Source organism: Amphiura filiformis, chromosome 19 (genome assembly GCF_039555335.1).
Source record: "Amphiura filiformis chromosome 19, Afil_fr2py, whole genome shotgun sequence".
Lineage (NCBI taxonomy): Eukaryota > Metazoa > Echinodermata > Ophiuroidea > Amphilepidida > Amphiuridae > Amphiura > Amphiura filiformis.
In genome coordinates this window covers 37,052,828-37,073,988 of record NC_092646.1, presented here as the reverse complement: position 1 = coordinate 37,073,988, position 21,161 = coordinate 37,052,828, and the positions used below count along the sequence as shown (strand labels likewise).

Here is a 21,161-nt window from a genome sequence, read left to right as displayed (position 1 = left end):
CAGCTTATGTACAATCAGTAAGTCATAAATTGAGGGTGCCCTGGATCAAAGTGCCAGTAAATGGCTGTGTGTTTTGCTCACCTTCTTGACTTGTGCAGAAGCAGCAGCCTGATTACGTACTCTCTGATTCCTGGGTAACTCTTGATACCACTGATTGGTGTCCACTCCCATTAAGCTAAACACTCTATTCAATGCTGGTATAATCTGTCTTGTTATGTAATAGGTGGCATTAAGTCGCAAGGTGGGGTCTTTGAGCACCTCCTCCGGTCTGCGTACAAGCTGGATGAGCGGTAAGCCTGGGCTGCCATAGACAATGACGTACGGGACTCGCTCACCACGTCGAGGTTCTGAGCATCGATCTACTGCCATCATACGCCTGTCAGGGATAAGAAACAATAATACAATATGTGTACATCCATAGCAAAACGATGCACTTGTCGGCTGCTACATGTGTCTCATTTCATATAATAGCTAAGAACTCATCTCAAGTGGAGGTCACTTCAAATCATCCCCAAGTCACATTGTTTGGGAATACATTGAACATTCCTTATCCATGTGACTTGGGGATGATTTGAAGTGACCTCCGCTTGAGATGAGTGTGGTATTTATTCCTAACTATTATGTGAAATGAGAAACATGTAGCAGCCGACAAGTGCATCCTTTTGATATGGATGTACACATATAATGTTTCAAAATCCATGCAGGCTTAAAATATACACCACTATAATTAATATAAATGTTATGTCTCAAAGCCCATGGCTGTTTCAAATATCAATTGTTTTATACTAAAATTAATTTTCTTCAAAATATTTCTCAGAATTTCATGATTTTACGGCAAAAAACTTCAAAAAAAACAAACAAAAAAACCAAAAAACAATGTGTGCTTTTTAGCTTTATAGTTGGCCAAAAAATGAAACTCATAACATTGTGCATTGATATAGAATGGTTTGAACCCCGATGGGCACAGCAGTAATTTTGGTTGCGCATAGCATAATGTGTGACTGACGCGCTATGTAAATTTACTCAAACATAAACTGGGACTTTATTGACTCATGCAGTAACAAAAACCAAATCATTTTTGCCAGTTATACGCTAAACAAAGTATTGTAAAAAGAATGATTGTAATATGTCCACACCGATTGCTTCTTTTTTGTGTGAAATCTTTTTCTAATTAGAGTGTAATATCTGCAACGTTGGCCAAACACAATAATTAGGCAATAGAAACGAATTGACTTGATCTTTCGAATCAATCAGATGCTTGGTTGATCTTTATTATTTATGAAATCAAATAATTGACTATTATTGTGACAACATATGAATCTTTGCCTGTATTCATATTGACCAATATAAATTTAGTCTTGTCCAGTCTCTCACCTTGTTATCTCAAGCGATGGCACACACGCACCGGGCTGGTACGATTTTCGCCCCCGGTACTCCTTGGCAAATGTCAAGTCCTGCATGCTGGCGCTACCATCAATGATCTTCTTGAACTGTTTCTGTACGTAATCCTTGACTTGAGACATGTCTTTGGTGGTAAATAGGGCCTTGATGGACTTCTCCAAGATCTAATGGTAAAAGCATGAGAAAGAATGCAAACTGGTATAGTATTTCAATTCTTGATATGTTTCATCAGCTTAGCCATTGCCCTTAACCTTTAACCCTCTGTTGCCTTACTTACAGCATTTTTGATTTGTTAATTACATGATTTATTCATCTGAGTAACCAATTGAGATGCAGCTTCTAAATATTTCAGCTCAATTCTCTTCAACTCTACTTCTAGATAAAAGGCCACATAGTTCAAAAGTATGATCAAAGTCAGTAAAAGTGTGGAGTTAAGCTAGAGGGTATTTTACACCTGCCCAATTTGTGCCTATTTTTTGCATTTTTCTCAAAAATTATAGCGCATTGGTGACAGGTAAGATATGTATATTATAGGGGCAAGGACTACAACTACTGCACTGGAAATTTTATTTCAGCACAGACAGCAGTTGTGGAGTTACAGTCAAAAATGAGGGAAAACCAATATTTGATCAATAAATCAATAACTACTTGCCTTGAGTTGCTGAATTTTCAGTGCAGTAGTTGCAGTCCTTGCCCCTATAATATACATATCTTACTTGTCACCAATGCGCTATAATTTTTGAGAAAAACTCAAAAATTGGCACAAATTTGGTCAGGGGTGTAGTACCCCCTTAATGTAGCAATTGTAATTGAGGTGTGGTTAGCTAATGTTTTGAAAAGTTAAATAAGTAGATGCATCTTTAACTCACACTAAAAGTTGGGCATGGTAATGTATCTATAGGCCAGTAAACCAAATCAAAAGTATTGATTTGAAAGAAGTGGTTCCCCTTGGCTTGATTTGTTTATGTTTAATTGTTACCTTGGCAACAGCAGGGCATCCATCCCTTCTGACGGTCTCTATCCCCTTGGCATCGTACTCTGGTTCTGTTTGATCTGGTGATTCATACTTATACCCTACATAGCGCTTCTTGGCTTGCAGCACACACGGATGATAAACCTGTTTGCATATTAGAAATCGATATATCATATTAATATTTAAGGGATGAGCCTATAGGAATAACGACCAAACAAAGAAATTCTTGTTTATGCTGTAATATTGTAGTCTTTCAACCCTTTCACAACTTCAGCCGTGTAACTTACAAAAATTCCCGCTAAAAAGTGGTTCTTTTAATATTAGAAAATACATTAATAATCGCATTGGACTTTTCGTACTGATCGTACTATAAGTGACCACCAGCCTATAATGTTCTAATCACACTATAGACTGGGATTACATGTGACGTCATTGCCAGGCAATTGGTCTCTATTGTTCCTTGCCCGCAAATATGCCCACGCAGTCAGGGACTGTGCTTTTAAAACGCCCGCCAGATCACAATAAGGCCATTGAACTGTGTAGTGGCCATACATACTCGCTGAAGTATAACGCTAGCATGTTCCCTTACCGACTCATTATTAATGTGTGGAAAGGGGTCAGGGACGACATTCTGATCATTCTAATCCTTTCTTTTGAGGTCAATAGATAAAAGAAAGGCCTTGAACACAGGTGCGGGGTTGTAGATAATATTTTTAAATATTATCTACAACCCTGCTGCTGCTGGCATAAGAAATTTTGAGGAGGCAGCGCTTATTATTTCTTGTAAACACAATCTAATGTGGTACTCACTACATGTAGAAGGCCGGGCGGGTCTGCAAATTAGTGCATGAAGTTAGTAAAGATATAGCTTCATGTTCAGTTTAATCAATTAAAATACTATGGCTGGATATCAAAACATCGCGAGGAATTCTTTCTTGTTATGGACAACAATGTCTATGGAGCAGTGTAATGCACATAATCATGCATAACTCGCAAACGCAAAATCGGAATCAACTGAAATTTTGGGAATAAGCTTTTTTCGTGGATATCTACTGAAAAATGTCATAAAAAGAGGATGCTAGGATCACGAAATACTCCTTTTAGGTACATGTATATGATATTTGAGTGGAAAAATAAATATATAGGCCTATTAATCTTCACATCTTTGCTGTTTTCTTAAAGAATAAAAATTACCCTTTCCTGTAAATGTTCACCTTTTCTGAATTCTATTAGCATAAGGAAATTTCCTAGAACACATTGTAGTATGAGATTCATTGAAAATGAATAGCTACATACAGTATAATGTTCAAAATGGACTGTACCATACCAACACTATTAGTCTAAAAAAGTGTTTCCTGTAGTCTGCAAATATTTTGTTTTTGGGAGCAATGTTACAGCATTTCATTTTTTTTTGTTGAGAAATCCAGAAAATGACAGTTTGAAGCATAAAATTGTTACAAAGATTTTTTTCTCATTCAATTTGTTTACAAGCAATATGAATTCACTAGTTTTAAAATCATAAAACAGTCACAACAGCATCAACAATTACCAACTTTGAAGTTGGTCACACAAAATCAAAAACAAAATTATCGTTTCAAAAAATAACCACCTACCTTCTCAAATTTCAGTTTGACAGGTTTGGGATTATCAGCAGTCACAGCAGCAGCGATCTCTTTCCCGACTTTGAAGGCACGCTCTTTGCTAGCTCCTTCCAGCAAGACAAACATGCTATGAAAAGAAACAATATGCATTCAAATGAATTAGTCAAACTATAATGACAAAGTCTTATTAATTAATTAGTTTAACCAATGGGCTATTCCACTTGAAATTCACACTACCCTTGTGAAAGATTTAGCTAAAGTCTTCCACAGAGGGAGTATGAGTTTCAAATAGAATAGACAATTGGGTAACTTCCATTTGAAATACTCACTCCAGTTGTGGAAGATATTGGTAAAGCTATTATACAGAGGGGGTGTGGGTTTCAAAATTCTCCCCATTTGGAAGATATTTCCAGAATCTTCCACAGGGGGAGTATGTTTTTCAAATGTAACTGATCAGGGCTAATCATTTTGAAACCCATACACCTCTGTATTAAGGCTTTACCTATATCTTCCACAACTGGAGTGAGTATTTTAAATGGAAGTTACCAAATTGTCTATTCTATTTAAAATTCATACTCCCTCTGTGGAAGACTTTAGCTAATCTTCCACAGGGGTAGTGTGGATTTTAAATGGAATGCCCCAATTGAGCCATGTTCCCATATAGAATGACACAGGATGCTTATTAGTTGCAAAAATAAGACTAGTATATGCATGATGGCAAAAAATTTCCAAAAGTTTCTCCATAAAAATATCTGGAAACCACCCTCAAAACAGCAGAACCTCATCCTCAACAGCAGCTTGATATTGGATCTGAAGATTCTATCTTGAATCAAAAACTTCTAGGTAAAAACTTTTCTGCATTAGTCGACCTCTGGTTGGAGATGACAAGCACGTCATGATTTGCAGCTACCTGAGATGTTACAGTGACCACTGGTAGTTGCAAATAATGATGTATTTTGTCACCTTGAACCAGAAGTCAGTTAATGCAGAAAAGTTTTCCTTTAGCAGTGGTCACTAGGACATATTGGGTATCTGAAGACATCAGATTGAATCTGGCCAAAGATCTTATTTAGGAGATTAATAATATTGAATTTGATTCCGAATCATCCAATTTCAAACTTGCTTATAATTATTAACTGTATGTACAACAACAGAAACCCAGTTCATCCAACAACTACAACTGTCGCCATAGACAATCCTAGCACCCAATTCAGTAGTGCTTTCAACTAAGAAGATGGATCCCGAAAGAATTTCAAAATACCAACCCCTCTCCTGCCTTTATTGCTTGGTCTAAATCACACCATAAGTCACCTGTCAGTGTTTCCATAGACAATCCTAGCACACCATTTAGCATTGCTTTCAACTATGAAGATGGTTCCTGCAAGAATTTTAAAAACCAACCCCTCTCCTACCTTTACTGGTTGGCCTTAACCACCCCATAACTCACCTGTCGGTATCACCATACACAACCCTAGCATCCCATTCAGCATTGCTTTCAACCATATGGATAGCTCTTTCCAATGTCTCACGGCCTTTCCTCACAACACTGTCTGCAACCTGCCAAAAATAAAGTAACAACAGGTAAAAATGTGTTAGCTCAAGGGTTCAAATATCCGATGTTTTGTGAGCGGTCAAAATAATAATTGTTCTTTTCTACTATTATTTCATTAGTCTTCCATGTTAAACTATTCTGCAACTCTGTTATACTCTGAGTTACCCATTCATGTAACCCCAAATTTGACGTTCACACTTCCTTTGTGGAAGATTAAGGTCATGTCTTCCACTTGGGGATGTATGGATTTCAACTGGAATGCTGCTTACTGTAGGAAGAAATGAAAGTTCATTTCCTTCAAGACTACACGCCTTGATTCTGTACTTATATTGATGATCTCAAAATTGAATCAGGACAGCATGATCTGTACCTAATATTGCACATCTTCTTTTACATGTATTTATTTAGCATATTGTCAACATTTGGCATTAATTGTCACTGGAACTTAATTTTGCATATGCACATACATGTATACAACAGTGACATTTCCCAATTCTGATATTTTCATAATTCTCAGATATCTAAATTTGTGAAATGGTGCTCCTCCCAAAAACCTTGAAAATAAAGTAGTCTTACAATGCTTAGGCAATGAAAAAAACCCTGTTTTACAGACAGACTTGTAGGTCCAGATTTCTTTTTCTGGAAGAGGTTAATTGACCCTAAAAACTTGAAAAATCTTAAGAAAAAAATGAAACTTTTGTGCAAACATATTTTGAAAAATATTTTAAAAAATTTCGAAAATATTTTTGTCAAAATCTATCAACTTTAAAAATTGGTGGTTTTAAATTTAATTTCATACAGATAAATCGCCAAAATGCACAATATTTGGGTCAATTGGGCCCATAGAACAGGTTTTAAAAAAATTGGCTTTACCTCAATACATGACATCCTTCCAGAGAAGCTTGCTGCTGTATACCCGTATGTGACATTGGCTATCAGTTTCAATCCAAGCTGTCTGTTGTCCAACATTCGCTCAAGAATCTGTAAAAAAACAAAATTTTTAAAAATTCATTACAGATATTTATAAACTGCAACAATTATTGTGTTAAATTTTCTCATTTAAAGCAATGTGACATGTTGTTGAGATATTAGTAGTATTTCTCATTTATTTGGATGAGAAAACTTCCTAGAAATGAGAAAATTTTCAATTCTCATAGTTTTGTCCGATTCTCATCGGTTTGAAAGAATTCTCATTTAAAATTTCCACTAGTGTATGCCAAAAACTGAAAATACAATATTTTAATAAACATTCTCAAGATATCCTCCTAAGGACTGAAGTTCAACATACAACTTCTTTATTAATTGTCATAAGCTACACCTCAACCATTCGATAAAGGCAAACAAACTGCAATAAATAAAAATTTGCTATCTGTGAAAATGTTGTATCAATTTGAGCTGCTAGTGGATAACTTATATCATTCATCGTGCGTCTCATAACAATTTCCATTAGACTATGCCCTCAGTCGGTTGACGACTTAGAAACACCAGTATTACAGGTCATGCAATCCTGTCACAATGACGCCGTAGGACACAGGCACATTGGAAGTTAACCTATGGCTCTTGATCAAAGTCACAAGCAAAACATTTTCTTGACTCCGATATGAATGCTTATTTTCGAGTTGTCATTAACAAGCATCACACAATAAACATGCACAGTTGACCAGTAGACAATCACACCTTGGGCTATTCCAGTTACAAATCATACACCCCATATGGACGACACAATCTTAAGGTATCTGGAATGAGTGTTTTACGCGTTTCGACAGTATTTTTTGTGGGACATGAGAGCACATCAGACATGTCAAATTGCATTCTGAATACGAAGAATGTCTTTCTGATATCAAATAATTTTCATTTTTTGAAATTCACGATATAATACAAATTTTATGAAAAATTATTAAAATTTGATATTTTTCACATTTTTGATATATAACAGTCCTCGAAGTAAATTTTATAAATCTAATGACATATTCTTAAAGTGCATTTAGCTGGGAGGAAAAGCCAACGATCAATTGAAAATTTTGACCTTTCATATTGAAGATATGGATTTTTTTTCCAAAAAGACCTAATTTTGTTTGGTGTTTTAGGAAAAAATTCCATATCTTCAATCTGAAAGGTCAAAATTTTCAATTGATCGTCGGCTTTTCATCCCACCTACATACACTTTAAGTATAAATCATCAGATTTATAAAGTTTACTTTGAGTACTGTTAAATATCAAAAATATCAATCATTTGCCATAAAATGTGTATTACATTGCGAATTTCAAAAAATCAAAATTATTTGATATCAGAAGGACATTCTTCGTATTCAGAATGCAATTCGATATGTCTGATGTGCTTCAATGTCCAAAAATAAATACTGTCCAAACGTTCATACCCCACCCCTTAATGTCCCACACAAGGGTATAGATTTTAAATGGAGTCACCCGTTCAGGTAACCCATTTGAGATTCACACCCCCTGTGTGGGAGATTAAGGTCATGTCTTCCATAGGGGTGTATGGATTTCAACTGCAATAGCCCATTCAGTCTTATATTCCATACTAACCTTATCATCCTTGTGGTCTTTGAGGGCTTTCTTTACCATGATACGAGTTGACAAGATCTGGTCCAGCATCCTGTAATCAAATAAGTTCATGCAATATTATACAATGATTATTAAACATCAAAACAACATTGTTGCATGTAGGACATTAATTTGTTTGTTTGTGCTGTAAGTGATGCCCTGCTTCCCGATTTTGTAGGTGCTTTTGATGATTAACCTTTTTGAAGTATGACATACACAAAAGGAGGGCAGTCTTCAATCTGGGTAAAACCCGGCAAATTCAAAAGACTTTAGCCACTTCGTGCAACACCATCCTATTGTGTCCGCCATATCTCGAAAGGCTAATTAAAACTACTCCACAAAATATTCAATTACCTTCTTTTCACAGGTTATTTTTAACTTGCCACTCTTTCCTGTAAAATCCCTCATTTATCAATGCCCATTAACCAGTGTTAACTTTGATCTGAAGGTTGTGGTGGGGCAGGGGCTATTTATTTAACCCTGATGCTTTATGTGAAAGTATAAATTCAACCTTAAATTGCATCATGGTCCCAAAATTAAGACTCAGTCACTGACCTTGGTAAGACTCCATGCCTGACATCCTGTTTGACAAACACCACACCGTTGGGTGACACATGAAGACTGTCTGACTTCAGTAATCTCTTCAGAGTTGTTGCAGCAACGGATAAACTCTGGCAACCTAAGGCGTACTGAAAAAAAAAAAAAAAAATCAGGGAAAGTAGAAGAAGACACAAAGAAAATGAGTTACAATTGGTTCTTCAGCACACAGAGTCCATTCCTTCTTGCTGGCAAGGATGCCCTAGTGTATTATGTGAAAAGTGCACATGCCCAGTGAACATTTTACCAGCAGCTCGAAAACCAGACATTAATTTTTCTAAACTATGATCCATACATTTCTTTTTCATACAGGGTATGAATGCACAGAGAAGATATTATCTTACCCTTCCCATAATGCATTTCTTCCATTTCAGTTTTCTGTACTGATTTGCTATGATAGTGCAACATGGGTCGATAGGGACAAAGAGTACCTCAATGAACAGAGCATGTCATCCAGGTCTTGAAAAATATGGCTTATTTCTTGATTATTGAGCCATGTTTAGCCAGTCTATTCTCAACATGAAAACAAAGAGAGACTGTACAAAGTAAGAAGCTGTAACAGGAGTCTTACTTGATGTAGTGAGGTGATGCAGCATATTGCAAAGAATTCTGGGGAGGGCCCCATATCTTCTTTGGTGAATACATAAACTAGAAAAAATCATGAAAGGAGGTCACAAAGCCTGAAAATCAGCTTTTACAAGTTTTTTCTTCTTTTGTACATGGAAAGAGAGCCAAGAATCAGGGGAAATTACACCTTTGAATAAATAAATTTTGAGAACAAAAATACTCTGTAAATTTCCAACATACTGATGGACCATTCAGCCTCAAAATAATGAATTTTGATATGTACAGGCACGATGTCCATACATGGTTACCGTAAAGATTCACCTAATGGCACTATCGGCTCACTTGACAAGTGCAATTTTAGGCACAACCTTAAAGTGCCCTCCCATAAAATCGCTGCCAGCAAGTAAGGTCAAGGAACCGTAATTCTTGTTGGGATTTCAGAGGAGGAGCTCTCTATTTGCATATGAAATTTGCCCCAAGGCAAAGGAGCCAAGTAAGCGCCATTAGGCAAATCCATACAGTATTTGCTGTATGATTATTTACAGCTTCGAACGCTGTGAAATTCCAGTTTTCCTTGACGATATCTGATTAACATTCCCACATTCAGTAACTGATACATATCACAAATGGATGTACATCTAAAATCAAGGTAAATACGCAGAGTATCTAACTCCTCACACATTGTCAATGCCTCTTCATAAAATGGTTAACTTACTCTGCAATATGCTCTAGTCTTCCCAAGCAAGTTGAGAAGCAGTAGTTATATGCAATCATCATAGAGGGGTACAGAGACTGGAAATCCAGCACAATGACTGGATCATGGTAAAACCTCGACTCCGGTTCCAGCACTAGTGGTATACACTCTGGCGCCTTCATTCTGAAATATAACAAAGAGAATATGTAGATACCAATGGGACAATTTACACTGTGTGGAGACTAAATCTGTACCAATGGGCTAATCCATTTGTAAATCATACAATCCCATGGTTGGCAGGGCCTTAATCTCCCACAGGGAGTGCAGATTTCAAATGGAGCCATTCATTCAGTTAACCCAATTTGAAATTCACACTCTCTGTGTAGAAGATTAAAGCTATTTTTTCCATAGAGGGTGTGGATTTCAATTGGAATTACCTAATCTGGTACTTATCAACTCCAAAATCAATGTGGACTTAAAAAAAAAAAAAAGGGGGAAGCGCAGTGATTTATATTGCGCTACGCATAAACCTACAAGCCATTAAATCCAACAGGGAAAGAAAGTTTCAGTGTAGGAATCAAGGATAAAGAGAATTACTTCAGGAAACAAAATTTGTCAATAATAATGATGGATAGGCCAAGAGTCAATACCTACCTGACTCTTTGCTGTTGACTTGGTGAGACGGCGATGTAGTTGAGTGGCTTAGCCAACCTTAACATCATGGATTCTACACGATACTGTGACAAACAAAATATATGCAATAAAAAGTGCATTAGATTATTTTATTTGCTTTGTGTATATGTGTTAAATTACATTGAGTCTAACTCCATTAAGACACATGCATGCATTTATATATGTATAAAAAAGTAGAAATTCAAGAAAAATTGAGGCTGTCGCTGTGGAGCAAATCACACATTATGGCTTTAAGCAAAGTATAGCCCAATGCTTACCTGTGAGCCTCTGGATAACACATTGTAGAATTGAATTCCAAACAACCTGGCTAATTCTGAGGTTCTGCCTATAAGATCATGTTGCTCCAGAACCTGAAGATTGCAGCATACTCGCAAGGTATAGTACTCGACGACACGCCACCTGATATGAAACAAAATAAGATGTTTAATTAGCGAATTTAAAGAGTTGGCCCAAATGTGACACGATCTGGTCCATGGGGGCCAAAGGCGGCAAATTTGAAATTGAGATAAAGGCAAAAATATGGAGTAAAAAACAATCAAATACATAAGAAAAAAACACATCACAAAACCTCATAACTTTAGAACCAAAATATGTAAGACCTTGGGTGTTTTCAGTACATGATAACCTAATGTTACTACAAGATTATAATTATCGTAACTCAATTTTCAAAAATGCCTCCTTATTTAGCATATGTGCTTACTATCGAGCGCTTTTATGAAATTGCTCAAAGACAAGCGCTTTACCAACTGAGCTAATGGGTTTAGACACACATGTTCAGGTTTACCTGTTCATAACTATGTGTATCAATGATTTGCTCAAAAACCCTTTACACTCTTGTGGATGGGGCTCTTCATGTTTGCATGTTTTAAAAGCACTCGATAGTAAGCACATATGTGATGCGATCAAGCAAAATCAGCCGGCACTCGGGAATATTGATTTTGAGATATAGCCAAACAAATCAAATATTTCCTTTTGTTTCTTGCTGTTTTGCAAACTTTTTATTTGCTCATATCTTTGGAACTGGTTGTTCAATTTCAATGGGGTTTTCTGCAAAATCCAGCTTTGTAAATGCTTTTTACTATCCTGTAAGAAACTGAAAATTTGATATTTCCGAGTTCCGACTGATTTTGCTTGATCGCATCACATATGCTAACTATCGAGTTTTTACGGTATTTTAAGATCATACATATATATTTGTTGCATCATGTAAATTAATTGTATTTGTGTGCTTTTATGTTCTGCACTTAGAATAGTGTCACTAAATTGACAGTGCATTATAATGCCATTATTATTTATATTCAATGATGTAATATTCATACATTTTCTACATAATTGACACAATTGTAATGATATTATGCAGAACATATGTTTTTAATGGCAAAAAAAAATTTATCTCTGGCAGTTTTTCACTGTAAAAACATTGGTAACATTACCATCTGTTGACCCAATATAATACCAATGGTTTACACTTGCATTCTATTTGGCAATACATGTACAGACCCCAAAGAATTAAGATACCAAATATTGTCACCACTATATATCCTAAACAAAGACAGATATGCTATAATTTGAACCAACAGCTAATAGCTGTATCTTTTAGCTTAGATTAAGACCTTATTTTTTGAAATTGGTCAAGAAATGAAGATATGATGATCCTAAATCCCAAGGAAGTTGCACATTCAAAAGTTGTAACTTGCTCCATTACTTGCTCTATTGATTAGAACATTAAAATGCGACTTTTGATTTTGTTCCTTCCTTGGATTTTAGATCGCTGTTTATAAATAAGGTCTTAAATCAGAGCTAATTAAAGGTTACAGGTATCGGCTGCTGGTTTTAGTTGGACATATTTATCTTTGTTTAGGCTAATACAGGGAAGAACTTAACTGGTACCTTAATTCTTTGAGGTCTGTAAGTTGTGGTCAGGACAACATCACAAATCTATAACATTCCTAAGCGCACTTTCTTTTCTTTTCCTTTATTTATAAAAGTGTACAGAATTCATCAGTAATCCTCACCTGAAGACATTCGTCCTGTGATCGAACCAATCTGATAATGATCGGAAAGAAAACTTGGGTACTCTTTGGTGCAGAACGTGGAATATCACATTCTCAAAGGTGTAGATGTTCAGCGTCACCTGAAATCAAAGACAGAATGGATAGAAAGGTGGTCACAAACCAGAGAAGATACTTTACACTTCCCACAATGCATTACACTTCCCACAATGCATTACACTTCCCACAATACATTTCTTCCCTGTACTGATTTGTTATTCAGTGCAACTTGCAGGTCGATAGTGACAAATAATACCTCGATTAACAGAGCTCGTCCAGATCTTGCAATTGAGGTATTTTTTGTCAATACTGACTTTTATAGGGGTTCTACACCCTGTGGTAATTTGTGACTATTTTTGAATTTTTCTCAAAAATAATATCGCTGGTAACAAAAGTTATGTATATTATTGGGGCAAGGAATCAATTACTACACTGAAATTTCAGTGATTCAAGATAAGCGGTTCAGTATATATGATCGGAAATGAGGTACATCGTAGCTGTACCTCTTTTCTTATCATAAATAACGAACCGCTTGTCTTGGGTCACTGAAATTACAGTGTAGTAATTGGATTCCTTGCCCCTATATTATATATAACTTTTGTTACCACTGTGTTATTAGTTTTTGAGAAAAATGCAAAAATAGACACATTATTGAGGGGTGTAGTGCCCCCTTAATGATTTTAAGCACCCTAGATCTTCTATTTTCTGTCTAGAAACTCTACTATGATTTTTTTGAAATTCCCAGACACCATGGACTTTGAGGGCCAGACGTAAAAAATAATGACCATCCTAGTCGGAGACAGTGGCGTAGCACGTGCCCCGCAATTGATTTGAATTGCCTAAAAACAGCTTGTGCTTCCCCAATCAGACCCAGTGCCCCCCAATCACTGTCAAATTGGATGGCTCATGCTACGCCACTGGTCAGAGAGATCAGGTAAGGGCTGATTTCAACCATCATAACTGTCGCTAAGCACTGATTCACTCCTGTGAAGAAAAAGTGACGTTTTTGTGAGGCACATTTAGTACACATCTCTATGGCATAATGGGAATGGCATGGTGTGATATTTTAATTGGGGGGGGGGGACAAAGTATGTTTCTTACCTCATGCCTCATCAGTCTCCAGACATTGAGTACAATCCTACCAGCAATGTGTATTTCAGACATGTGATCCGCACCGTACTCATCCTTTTCAAAGCTATATGAACTCTCCTTCTTACTCTCTGTAAGAAACAACCAAGAAAATAACAATGCTTTAGATTTAACAATTGAAATTTTTGACATTTAACAGTCCTCCAAGTAAACTTTGATCCAGGTGTTTTTAGGACAAAAAAGATTATCTTAAATATAAAAGGTCAACATTTTCATATGATGAACGGCTTTTCATCCCAGCTACATACACTTTCAATACATATCGTTAGATTTATATAATTTGCTTTGAGGATTGTTAAATGTCAAAAATGTCAATTTTTAATGCTTTGCCATCAAATTTGTATTATATCGCAAATTAAAAAAAATCAAAATTATTTGATATCAGAAGGACATTCCTTGTATTCAAAATGCAATTTGGTGTGTCTGATGCGCTCTCAGGTCCCGCAAATAAATGTGAAAACATCGCTATCCAAGCCCTTAAAGCAACATGCAAACATGGCTCAAAACAAAAGGTCAAGTACTCCAGTTGAAAGTCAAGCAAAAAACAGTGTGTTCATAAGACATGGATACAAAAAGCAGGTCACAAGCAGTGTTTTAGGCTATCATAATTTGACCTTTAACAACATATAACCAGACTTCTACAGCCCAGTGGGGAGCTGAGGAGCTATGGCCTTGGTCAAGGGTGGTCTTACATAATCACGGTAATTATGGAAACACATTTTTTTTATTTTGACCAACTTAACCGGAAATATTTGAAATTTGGGTGAAAATCAGGTTTCTTTATGATTTTTTTGACAATTTGGCATTTTTTGACCATTTTGGTGCAAATTTTTCAAAGTTGGGCAAAATTAAAAAAAATAAAAAATAGGTCCTAGATTTGCTTTACCTAGTTTTTAAAAATTAATAAAAAAAATTTTTGGCCCAACAATTTGTTTGTTACGTTGAACGAAAATTTGACCTCACAGATGAATTCATCACGTCATTGCCATTCTAAAAATGTATACTTTTATATTCTTTAGACCAATAATTTAGCAGTTATGAAGCCTGAAAGTTTCCATAATTCCAGGGTTAAGACCACCCATATATGGGCAGATAGTGGCTAGCTATGACACTGGTTACAAGACCTCTTTAAACCAATACCTTACCTGGTAGTCTAGATACTTGTGCACAGATATTCATATCTAGAAATGCTGCCCTCTTGAACAGGAATCCCCAAGAGAGTTGTTGGATCTCATAGCCAACAAGGATGTCTGGATCATGTCTGAAAGTGAAGGAAAATATATGTGTATTTTAGTATGGAAATTCAAGAATGAGTTCATATTGACGGGATTGATATTCATATCACCCTACATAGTTTCACTGCTAAATTTGGTACAATTGTGCACCTTGTGATAAAAGCATGGGAGTGTCCACACATGAAGTACATGGGTTAAAGTTTATTTCATTTTATAGCCATTTCATATTTGACCCCTAGTGAAAATGCTCCAAATCTTGTCAACAGATACACCAAATTATGCGTCTGATCACAAGGATTTCAAAAATGTATAATTTGTGCTATCTACGACTTATTGTTACAGAGTTATTCTACAAAAACATTAACCACATGCACTTGCAGGCTATGTTAGCACAACTACAATAATAACAAAGGTGGCAAAATCTGAATTTTGTTGATTTTCCCGATCTGCCGGATGAGCAAATTACTGAATGGGCCTTTAATGAATGAAATGTGTACAAAGTTGTAAAAACATGTGCCTCTGCACTATCAATCATATTGTGCAGACAGTTAAAACTCTACATCCACAAATTCAAGTATATGTACTTGGTTTGATGTAAACATCACATTGGTTGATAAAGCAAACATGAGATCAAAGGTCTTGCCTTATTTCTCAAGCATGCATGTTGACATGAACTGACAATTTTGTTAGAATTCTAACTTACTTTCTGATTAGCACCACTACTTCTTCCAGTAAGTCTTTCTCATTAGCCACATTGATGATGTTTAACTCATGAATGCCTGTGTGGTCTTGAGCCTGATGACTGGCACTTGTCCCTGCATTGCTAGTACTAGTACCTAGGATAAAAGATTGAAAATACAATTATCACACATGTCATACTATAATGTAAATCAGGCATTCTCACATAAATTTTACTTTTGATAAAATCCACCACTATCCAAGAAAGGAGTTGAATTTGTGCAGCACCATTTAAAGAGCTTGTTTCCAAACCATGTTAAGTCCACAACCACATGTTTCTCATTTACTTGTGTGATACAATCACAATTACTTTGAAACGTTTGACATTAGCAACAATGAGTTGTACCATCAACAAGCCATTATTTACCACAACAATGCTGCTTAACAATATGCAGACTATTGTTCTCATTTGGGAAAGGCCTCACACATATTGTTACCGTGCATCAATCCACTGTTTGCTTTGTAATGGTGCATCCAACTGAACTTAATATACCTATATCACAACCCATTGCAATATCGCACAGGTAAATCAGAAACATGTGTTTGTGGACTTAACATGGTTTGGAAACAAGCTCTTCATTTGTAGAAAAGCACAAGTGGCATGATGTACAAGTACCACACGAGAAACAATGAAGATTACCAGGTTCCTAAATCTAAAACAAATTTCGCTCATAAAACCTTAAAAACAGCGGGCCCAATTAAGTGGAATTCACTTGAGAAACATATAAAGACTAAAAAGACGATCAAGCATTTCAAAACCAAAGTGAAAGATAATATTATTCTTAATTATATTTAGTATTTTATCTAATTTCCTTGTACGGCTTGAAGTCATTTGATTGTGTATCGTATTATCTGTAATATAGTTAATGTAGTATTGAATTTATCTCTGTAATTTCTTGCATATTCTTGATCACAAAACAGGCTCTTTTGGTTTTTGTTAGGGTAAATGAGGGGGGGGGGGTGTTTTGCCATTTTGCGATAAATTTTGTTGTTGTTATTTTGAAACTTTTTTTTTTTTTGTTAGGACAGGGGGTTCTTAATACAGGCCATCCGGCCTTCCGAGAACCTCCTCATTCAATGTATGTGTTTAATTGTTGTGCTGTTATATTTTATATTTGAATGAAATAAAGATGAATGAATGAATGAATGAATAATGAAGCGTCACACCGTAAGCGGCAAAAAGTATAAAACCAGCATAAGGGAGATTAGACTGTAAAATTACCTGCAGTATTAGGATCGCTTCCATTTGAGTGATCGTTCACAACAATCATGCCCTTCTCTTGTTTCTTGCCATCCAATGAGTCTGTCTGTATGCAAAAGAACATTGCCCTAATAGGATCTGCCTCTGGGTCAGGAGTGTAGTCCCGTCTGGTTCTTATGTGTAGTTCCATGCTCAGGATGGTCAAATGTTGTACCTGAATGTATGAAGTTATCATCCATTAGTCAGAATACAGGCTGTATCAAAATGATTGGTACCCATCAATTTTGACATTTATTAAAAAGCCAGCCTCTTCCAAATGCAACACATGGATACTCTTGAAATGTCCAGAATGTATAGTTTATGACTTTTTATGGCAAAATCTACAAATTATTTGGATCTCATGTTGAATTTTGATGTGTCAAACTCATCCATTATCAATTGTATAATTATGGTTATTTTCTTGGCATTCAGAGAGTTTAAGAGTGCCAAAAACCATTCTTTTCATTTTTTTAAAGAGTTAATTTTAGGAGAGATATGGACTACACCAGGCCTTGAAAAATCAGCGAAAACCCATTCTTACAGAGATTCTCTAACTGATTTGCATAAATCTAAATGGATTCTCAAAGATTTTTTGAGCCAATATACTTGTTGCCATAATCCAACTGCATTTTCATATGTTCTGATTCATAATTCTCATAATTTTGTTTCACCAAAATAGAAAATAGAAAAAGCTCACTCCTCTGAAATCCCATCAAGAATTAAGGTTCCGTGCCTGTATTTGCTGGCAAGATTTTTACAGGAGGGCACTAGGTTTTGCCTACAATTCCATTTATGTTACGGGAGGCCATAGCACCATTAGGCGAATTTTTACGGTAGTTACCTCATGGAGAGCTTTGGCATCTTGCAGGTTGTGCTGACTCAACTTGAAGTCATAGGTGTTGTTTGGTGTCGGACCATCTATCTGAGAAGTATCCGAGGCTTTCCTTAATAGTTGTGTGTTCCCTATGTTCTGTAATTAAAAAATACGCACAAAATTAGGAAGTCGTTTACTGTAGATAAAGGTGGGTGGGGCGACTGTAAAGTTTTCTACCTCGTGTTGAGGCCCATCCTACAAGCATTCTTATATATTCAAAGTTGTGAGTTCACTTGGGTTTGCAGTTTAGATTCTAAAAGCAAAAATGTGTATCAAAATGGTAGCACGATACGAAAAATCTGCATTTTGACAGAGTTGCCAAACACATGCTTTGGTAGACCAATTGGGCGACTTTGAAGAATTTTCCCATGACTTTTGAACATAGAAGCCTTTTCAACATTGACTCTTGCAACTTCTGGTAGTTTCCTGTCCCATAGATACCAATGGTTAAGAGAACTAGAGACCTCCGTATGTGGCCTTGGATACCACCAATATGTAGTATGATCTTGACTCCCTCAGACGGGGTGTTTGGTACATGTTGGGAAGGGGAGCAAAGCTGCACTGCGACCATAGGTAGTAGACATCATGGACAACACAAAAATGCCTGATAGCAATGGAACTGGAGTAGCTTTTGGCAGGAAAAGGTTACACCGGGGCAAATTTCAAACTTGCTCATATTGTGTTGAAAACCATTCCAATGTATTCCTCTAGTCATAAAGATTCAGGAAATCTAGGACATACCATTAATTCTTGAGTTATTAACAAAAAGGTCACAGGTCAAGTTTTTGGCTCTATGGGGGTCAAAACATCAAAGTGCTCCAGTGTTAAAATGTCAATTTTGAAAAAACAATTCAAATAAGGATAGGACTGTACAATCAAGGATGTTTTGTAATACATCAAAATATGTCAGGGACAGGGTCAATAGGCCTTAATGGTACTTGACCTGTTTTGTCAATACAAATGCTGTTGTTTATGGGCTATTCCATTTTAAATCCACACTACCCCTGAAGAAGATTTTGAAAATATCTGACACAGACAGAGTATGAGTTTCAAATGGAATGAGCACATTAGGCAGCTCCATTTGAATTTCATACACTCTCTGAGAAAGATTCTTCCCCTGAGGGAGAGTGAGTTTCAAATGGAGCTACCTAATGTGTTCATTCCATTTGAAATTCAAACTCCCTCTGTGGAAGATATTTCCCAAATCTTCCACAGGGGTAGTGTGAATTTTAAATGGAATAGCGGGTCAATAGCCCAATGCTGCTTACCTCTCTTGGCGTAAAGAACAGTGACTGTCTCCTCACCAAGTTTGCCAGCGGCCCCTTTCCATCATGCCTCTGTGATCCCATGCTTAGCCTTTGTCTCTGACTTGATAGACCAGCAATGGGAGTCAACCCAGGCTCATTGGCAATTTGAGAACCTGGTCCCCTTACTGGAGTACTGTGTAAAAGACTATCGTTCCTCGAAACTGGACTTGCAAAACATGGTGGTAGCGGAGTACTTGTAATGTTCGATGAAAAATTCTGCTGTTTTCTACTAACTGAGTCTGTTTCCATAGCATTATTATCATCACTTTGCTTGCTAGTTGATGCACCATCTTTGTTAGCAGTTCTATGTCCAACTTTTTCCGAAGGTGCTGGGGTTTTAAACTTGTCTATTTCAGATGACAAGTCACCAACACCTTCTTTTTCAGTACCCGCAATGTTCACACATACTTTGTTCGTATTTTGCATAGTTTGTGCAGTTCTTTGTTTCAACCACTGTTCCACCTTCCCTTTGCTTGGTGGCACCTTGCAAGGTGTTATAATCGTATTTGTTTCACCCATCATGGACGCCCTGCAGCCGATGTTTGACATCTCCTGCAGAATATTAAAGCCTGTGTTGGGTGCCTGGGAGCTTATAGGTGCATTGCTCAATGTACTCATGACAGTTCGCCAGTGATGGAGCCCAATGTCTGACAGTTTGGTCTGGATGTCATGGAGTTCAGACGGGACATTCGATTTGGGTTGAGTCTGGTGGAGTATGTCAGACCTGCAGTAACAAAATATATAAGTTGTTATTTGTGTGAATATTATGGAGTTCAGATGGGGCATTTGATTTGGGTCAAGTCTGGTAGAGTATGTCAGATTTACGGTAACAAAATAAAAAATGTGTTATTTGTTTGAATACTCTAATACGTTGGACCAGAGTGAGGCACATGTGTGAATAAAGGAAATGGTGTCATCTATGGTGGACAAGGCGTGGCTGTTATATTCACCTCATACTTCTATGCATTCACTGAAAATTTAACCAAAAACTTGTAATTTTTTGTCTGTACGCAACTGAAGGTCACACCCTTTTTTTAGATGTAGAATATAGCAATTGAAATTCAAGGTTTTTATGGCATTGTATGTGCAAAAAATCCCACTGATCTTAACATTCTTAATCTTAATATTCTTTTCTTTAGGGTACAATATGAGTTCATATACATGGCTTACTGAAAATTGAGTGCAATCCTAATAGTCACCAGTAAGAATTTGAATCTCCTACTGCAAATCTCAATTTCGATTCTGGACATTATTTTTACAAGAATCGCTGTGGATTCTCTCTCCCATTTGATTAACTATATAAACGCAAAATATTTACGAGACTTTTGCAAATCAAGTCGGCTGAATAGTTGCCAAAATGGATTTTCCGATTGTCTGAAGGAATTTCCGACTGTGTTACTCAACTTTACAATCAGGAATTGGAAAATATTTCGAGATATGATTTTAATGTTGAAATTACCATTCTGGATGGCCTGAAATGGTCAGTGCCTTGGTTTGATCTTTACTAGTTGTGATTTTTTTAATCACTGTCAACTTATTATATGGCAGTTTGCCCAAGTTCAATTTCATCAGCAAATATTAATTAAGGATTATTCATTCATTTGTACTTTATCCAGGGTAGCTCCTTCAATGGGCTATTCCATTTAAAATACACACTACCCCTGTGGAAGATTTTGAAAATATCTGCCACAAGGGGAGTATGAATTTCAAATGGAATGAACACATTGGGCAGTTCCATTTGAATTTCATACACCCTCTGAGAAAGATTCAACCTGAATCTTCCCCTGATGGAGAGTAAGTTTCAAATAGAGCTGCAAATGCGTTCATTCCATTTGAATTTCATACGCCCCCTGTGGAAGATAGGAAGATGTTTCCAAAATCTTTCACATGGAATAGCCCAATATCCAAAAACTGCCAGTCAATG

At 36.5% G+C, this 21,161-nt stretch overlaps 1 protein-coding gene across 1 annotated transcript in view; it reads right to left on the bottom strand.

Moving 5' to 3' along the window:
- The window catches only part of LOC140140544 (DNA polymerase zeta catalytic subunit-like), a 116,415-nt gene that overhangs the window by 5,259 nt on the left and 89,995 nt on the right, over positions 1-21,161 (bottom strand). The window contains 18 exon segments of the mRNA XM_072162303.1: positions 82-376; positions 1,375-1,565; positions 2,381-2,518; positions 3,988-4,102; positions 5,423-5,532; positions 6,401-6,508; positions 8,075-8,144; positions 8,648-8,781; positions 9,968-10,133; positions 10,605-10,687; positions 10,901-11,042; positions 12,659-12,777; positions 13,796-13,914; positions 14,989-15,104; positions 15,782-15,914; positions 17,039-17,231; positions 17,898-18,026; positions 19,199-19,961. Of these exon segments, the coding sequence (XP_072018404.1) occupies positions 82-376; positions 1,375-1,565; positions 2,381-2,518; positions 3,988-4,102; positions 5,423-5,532; positions 6,401-6,508; positions 8,075-8,144; positions 8,648-8,781; positions 9,968-10,133; positions 10,605-10,687; positions 10,901-11,042; positions 12,659-12,777; positions 13,796-13,914; positions 14,989-15,104; positions 15,782-15,914; positions 17,039-17,231; positions 17,898-18,026; positions 19,199-19,961 (3,124 nt within the window).